The 5,484-nt window shown below is 67.5% G+C and overlaps 1 protein-coding gene across 1 annotated transcript; it reads right to left on the bottom strand.

Annotated features, from left to right (window-relative positions):
- Nucleotides 1-418: 418 nt before the first annotated feature.
- LOC142823351 (maestro heat-like repeat-containing protein family member 7) lies at nucleotides 419-4,257 on the bottom strand. The gene is made up of 10 exons (XM_075914287.1): nucleotides 4,039-4,257; nucleotides 3,599-3,721; nucleotides 2,996-3,063; nucleotides 2,777-2,879; nucleotides 2,412-2,507; nucleotides 2,139-2,243; nucleotides 1,614-1,749; nucleotides 1,287-1,381; nucleotides 886-1,038; nucleotides 419-527 (listed from the first exon to the last, which is right to left on the bottom strand). The coding sequence occupies exons 1-10, from the start codon at nucleotides 4,252-4,254 to the stop codon at nucleotides 510-512; spliced, it is 1,113 nt and encodes a 370-aa protein (XP_075770402.1). The 5' UTR covers nucleotides 4,255-4,257; the 3' UTR covers nucleotides 419-509.
- Nucleotides 4,258-5,484: the final 1,227 nt, after the last annotated feature.

Here is a 5,484-nt window from a genome sequence, read left to right as displayed (position 1 = left end):
TGCTCCCCCTTCACCCAGGTCACAGCTCCCTCCCTGACCCTGCACCCCCCCGACACCCCTCCCCCAGGCCAGACTCCTCTCTGGCACCCGCACCCCCTCCCCCAAACCTTCTGCTCCCCCTTCACCCAGGTCACAGCTCCCTCCCTGACCCTGCACCCCTCTAGAGCCCCTCCCCCAGGCCAGAGTCCTCTCCTGCGCCCATACCCCCTCCTGGGCCCTGCACCCCTATCCAACGCCCCAGATCATACCCCCCCCCCCCTGCACCCAGGCTCCACCCCTAAGCTCCCTTCTGCACCCAACCGCCCCGTCCCAGACCCCAAAGCCCTCGGTAGAAATGTGGCCCTTGATCAGTTGCCAAAATGCCCCCCCCCCCATTACAAATTATTGACCAAGCCTGATCCAAATGTTTTTTGAAAAATTGTTTAATGAGAATGTAAATACAATTCAATACAATTGGGAGGGTTGGGGGGAGGGGGACGCAGCTGCTGGCTCCTCAGCTCTTGCTGCTCTCACTGGGTGTCTTCCTGCTGCAAGGGAAGCAGAATCCGTCACATTCATCCCTGGGGACTCAGGGGAACTGGCCCCCCAGCATTTCCACCCTCCTCCCCCCTGCTCTCTGGTCACCCCCCGTCAGGCCCGCAGGGTGAGCTCCTGACCCCCCCCCCCCCCAGAGCTCCTGACACCTCGGCCCCCTCCCGCCTCCTAGGACAGTTTCTGTGTTCAGAGCCTCCCCCACCCCCAGGGACGCTCGCAGGGGCAGGAGGGATTCTGCCAGCAGGGACGTGGGGTGGGGGCAGCCTGAGGAAAGGGGCGGGGGACTCCCTGAGGGGATGGGAAGGAGACCCTGGCCCTGCCCCACTCTCCTGATCTGCTCCGGCTGCTCACCATGTATTCCAGGAGCTGATGGGCCTGCCCATGCAGGGCGTGGGCCAGGACCAGCCCGGCCTGGCTGGGGCGCCGCAGGGGGGAGCGGGCAGCGAGCAGAGCCTTGTCCAAAAAGCAATTCTCCTGCTCTGGTGTAAAGAGCTGCCCAAAGACCTGGAATCAAGAGCACAGGAGGTTTCAGCTGACGGCCCAGAGCCCGGCCCCAACTCCTGGGGCTAAAACAGCTTCCTCCTCCCCCAAACTCCCTTCCAGACCCTGCACCCAGACGCTCTCCTCACCCGGCACCCCAACCCCTGCCCCAGGTCACAGCTTCCTCCTGCCCCCAAGACCCTCCTACCCCCACGAGGGCCCCAGCCAGCCCCACCCCCGAGCCCTGCCCTGCCCTGGCAGCGCGTCCTTACCTCTCCCACCCTCACGCTGTTGCTGTGAGCCAGGACCCATCTTTCTTTGTAGTAGTGTCTGCACCACAGGTCCTCTGCCTGGTGGATGTTGAGGCCTGCAAGAGACACAACAGGGTCATTCTGCTGGCAGGTCTGAGCCCTTCCCCTCCCACGGGTCCCTGCAGGCATCCCTGGGCAAATGGAGGGGCACAGGGGGCAGAAGGAGGGGAACACAGAGGGACGCATCCCCCCTTGGGCCAGTCTGGGGGAAAAGGGCTGGGTCCCCTCCCCCCGCCGCCGGCACCCTCAGGGTGTCCCTGGGGCCCAGGTCCCGGCTGGGTTCCTTACCCCTGTGGTGCAGGAGGAGTTGATACAGGCTGTGCACCCCCTCCCGGGCCAGCCGGCTGACGTCTTCGGATGGGTCCGAAATAAAAAGGCCCAGCTGGGCCACGTGGTGACCCATCCTCGGCCAGTCGGCGGAGTTCTGAGGGGAGAGAAGAGGGGGGGTCCCTCAGCATCCTGGGGCTGCACGTCCCATGCAAACGGCCGCCGAGGCGGGTCTGAGCTCGGGGGACGGACAGAGACACCTCCCGGGGCGGGGCGGGGCCGGCCTTGCGAGGAGACAACCCTGAGCAATGGCCCCGACTGAAGGGTCACTCCGGGGGTGGAACAAGGGGATCCACTGACGGCCACTCCCCAGTCCCCAGGCCCAGTCCCTCAAGAGCCCCCCTGAAGGGCCCAGGGTCACCCCTCCCCGGGGAAAGGAGAACGCGGCCCATTCCCGGCCCATTCCCGGCCCTGCCTCTGCCTCCCGGGGACGCTCCCAGCCCCGCGCCCTGCAGCCCCAGACCCCCCGGCTCCGAGGTCACTTACGTCAAACCCCGGGAGGGTGGTGGCGACTCCCAGCAGGGCCGTGGTGCTGCCAAGGGCCCTGGCTCGCTCCTGGGGCAGGCGGGACTCCAGCCACGGGCTCAGGTGCTGGGGGGGAAAGAGGCAGGTCAGGACCCGTAGGGAGGTGCCGGTTCTGGGCAGAGCCTGGGGCTCCTCTCGGACTGTGCCCCCCCCAGCCACTGACACTGCTCCTCTCTCGACCCCCCCCCCCCGAGGAAGCAGGGACAATGGCCCCGTCCCCCCCACGGGGCTCACCTCCATTATGAGCTGCAGCCGGGCGGTGTCTGGGGACTCGGCGAGGAGGCTCGCCAGTAGGGCCTGGAGGTCGTAGGGAAGGGCCCGGATGAACTGCTGCAAGACAAGGGGGAGCCCTGGGTCAGAGGGGGGTTGGGGAATCCAGGCCACCCGCTGGCTCCGGGGTGCAGCCTAGAGCAGGGTCTGAGCCACCTCGCAGAGCAGGGAGGAGCCCAGGCTGGGCATGGAAGGGACGGGCCCCCCGGGAGAGCAACGGGAACCCTGGAGGGAAGGATCCAAACCTGCAGCTTCTTCCCTCCCTCTGCCACCCGCCCTCCTCTCTGGAGCTCCAGCCCAGCCCGGGAGCAGGGCCCGGAGGGACGTACCTGAGTGTGGATGGGCTGCTGCCAGTCCCCAGACACTGTCTGTCCCACGGCCGCCGTCAGCAGGGGGCTCAGGAGCTGGGCCCGCAGGGGAGGCTGCAAGGTGCTGGCAGGAGAGAGGGGCAGAGACTGTTAATTCAGCAGCAGGAGACAGAGACTTTCCCACTCCCTGGCCAGGGGATCTGCTCTGGGGGGAGTCGGCGGAGGGGGGGTGGTCGGTACCTGAGGCTGCAGGCGGCGTTGAGGCAGTCGGCCAAGACCAGCGGGGGGGGCGAGTCCTCCATGATCTCCTGGGAGACCCAAGGAGACAAAGGGGCGTGTGAGGCTGGGGCCCCCAAGAGACGCTCACGCGGCCAGCGCCCCCACCCAGCAGGATCCAACCCCACTGCCTCCCGCTGCCCTGTAGCCCCCCTGCCCGGCACAGGGCCCCTCCCAGCACCCCCCTCCCAAACCGGGACCAGCTCAATCCTTGTCCCCAGGCCGTCTCCTGCCCCTCCCTGCCCTGGTGACCAGCCTCTGAACCTCCTCATCCCTGCTCCCCAGGCGCATCCCCAGCAGCCCGCTCGGCTCCCTTCCAGCCCCCCATGGCCCGGGGAGACCCCTCCCTGTCCCGAATCCCCCTTCCTGTCCGGCACCCCAGACCTGCCCCATTTCTGTGTCCCTCCCTCCTCCAGCATCCCCACCCACCCTCCCCATGTCCACCTCCAGCCCTCCTGGCTCCACCCATCCCGTTTCCAGCACCCCCACCCGCCGCCATGGCCCAGGCAGACCCCCGTCCACCCAACGTATCCCCTCCCCTCCTCCCGGCTGCCGCGACTCGCTTACAACGATCCTGGCCATCATGGTGTCCTTGCAGCAGCGCGGCGCCAGGGTGTCCTCGCCCCTTTGGAGGGCGGCGAGGCAGGCGAGGGGGATGGCCAAGAGGAACCGCTGCAGGGCGGCTGGGCTCTGCACCCCAGAGAGAGTCTGTGAGCCTGGGGCCTGCCTGCCCCCCACGGACAGCTGCAGGGCTCAGGCCTCCCAGGAGTGGAGGTGGGAGCTGCCGGTTGTCCAAGCACCCACACTCCCCCCCAACTGCTGCCTCAGGCTTGTGAGGGCCCAGCTGGTGCATGACAAGAGCCCCCAGCTTGGGGGGCCCAGGTCATGCAGGAGAAGGGGCCCCAGGGGGATCCCCAGGGACAAGCCCCTCCCGGGGGGGGGGGGGGGGACGTGCTGGGAAGGGGCCGGACAATCTCGGGTCCCCCCCGTGTGGAGAAGGTTCCTACCGTGTCCCGGGTGTGGAGCTGCTCTTCGATGTCGTAGATGGCCCCTTCCTCCACCCGGGAGTCCATCCGCTCCTGGCAGAGCTCCGCCGAGGCGCAGGGGGGCTCTGTGCGGGAGGGAAGGGACCAGGGTGACTCCAGCGGCCAGCAGGGGTCACGCGCCCCCATGTCAGGGACCCAGGGCAGGTTGGGCCCCACACGCCCCTCGCAGGGACCCATCCCCCTTCCACCCTCACATCTGCCAACGCCCTCAGCAGAGCCCCCACCAGGAAGAAGAGAGCCAAGCAGCCCCCCCCCATCCATTGCCCTGGCTGCGGGGCAGACACTGGGGCTGCCCCCCTCCCCCCCCCCGGGTACTGGGTGAGCCCCTGGGCCCAGCGTGTTCACGGCCCCTCACCTGGGTCTGAGCGGCTGTGGGAGGTGGCCCGGCTGCAGCTGGAGGCCCAGGCGCTGCTGCTGACGGACCTGGACCCACAGCTGCAGGGGCTGGTGCGGGGAGCGACGGGCTGGGGGCTCCCGGAGACTGGCAGGTCCCCGGGGGCCGGGCAGGGCGATGCCCCCTGGTGGTAATGGGGGCTGGGCTCCCGGGGCAGGTGTTTCTCTCCACAGAGGAGGCCCCGGAGCCACCCTACCCGGCTCCCCCGCTGGGCTGGGTCCCGCCTGCCCAGCCGCCTCTGGAGCCAGGTCCGGGGGGGCCTGGCCGGTGGGCGAGTCGCCCCGAGCTGGTGGGATCCAGCTTCCCCGCCCGCGGGGACGGAGAAGCTGCTCCCCACCGGCCCTGGGGCCATCTTCAGGGCTTTCTTGAACCACAGCCGAAAACGTTTGGCCATGCTGCAAATGAGGGGAGCAAAGGGGAGCTTGGGGCGCAGCCTGATGAACGAAATCCAGGGGTTCCAGCTCCCCAGAGCGACTGCCCCCAGCCCCCAAATGGCCCCTTGCTTATCGGTTCGGTCTTGCACAGGCACTGCAAGGACCTGAGGGTATGTCTACACTACCCCGCTAGTTCGAACTAGGAGGGTAATGTAGGCATACCGCACTTGCAAATGAAGCCCGGGATTTGAATTTCCCGGGCTTCATTTGCATAAGCGGGGAGCCGCCATTTTTAAAACCCCGCTCGTTCGAACCCCGTGCAGCGCGGCTACACGGGGCACGAACTAGGTAGTTCGAACTAGGCTTCCTAGTTCAAACTACCGTTACTCCTCATTCCACGAGTCTCCTGCCCATCAACAGCCCCTTCTTGGCCAATCAGGGGAGAATCTAAGGTGTGGGGGGTGGAGCGTTCTCCCCAAAGACACCGGCATAGACTTGTTCCAGCCCCACCTCCCCAGTCCCCACAATGGGGGCTGCATCCCCCACCCCACGGCTCCTGCAAACCACCCCCCGTCCTTCAGCTAGTCTGTTGGGTCCCAAGCTGGGGGAGGCAGCAAGGGAAGGTCACAGAGGAGGCAA

The sequence above is a fragment of the Pelodiscus sinensis genome, chromosome 33 (genome assembly GCF_049634645.1).
Source record: "Pelodiscus sinensis isolate JC-2024 chromosome 33, ASM4963464v1, whole genome shotgun sequence".
In the NCBI taxonomy this organism is placed as follows: Eukaryota; Metazoa; Chordata; order Testudines; family Trionychidae; genus Pelodiscus; species Pelodiscus sinensis.
This window is presented reverse-complemented; position numbering and strand designations above follow the sequence as displayed.

Coding starts and splice junctions, on each gene's coding strand:
- LOC142823351 (XM_075914287.1), bottom strand. CDS start 4,254: ATGGGTCCCTGCGAGGGGCGTGTGGGGCCCAACCTGCCCTGGGTCCCT. Junction 2,880..2,995: donor AACGCCGCCTGCAGCCTCAG/GTACCGACCACC, acceptor CTCTCCTGCCAG/CACCTTGCAGCCTCCCCTGC. Junction 1,382..1,613: donor ACTCCTCCTGCACCACAGGG/GTAAGGAACCCA, acceptor TGTCTCTTGCAG/GCCTCAACATCCACCAGGCA.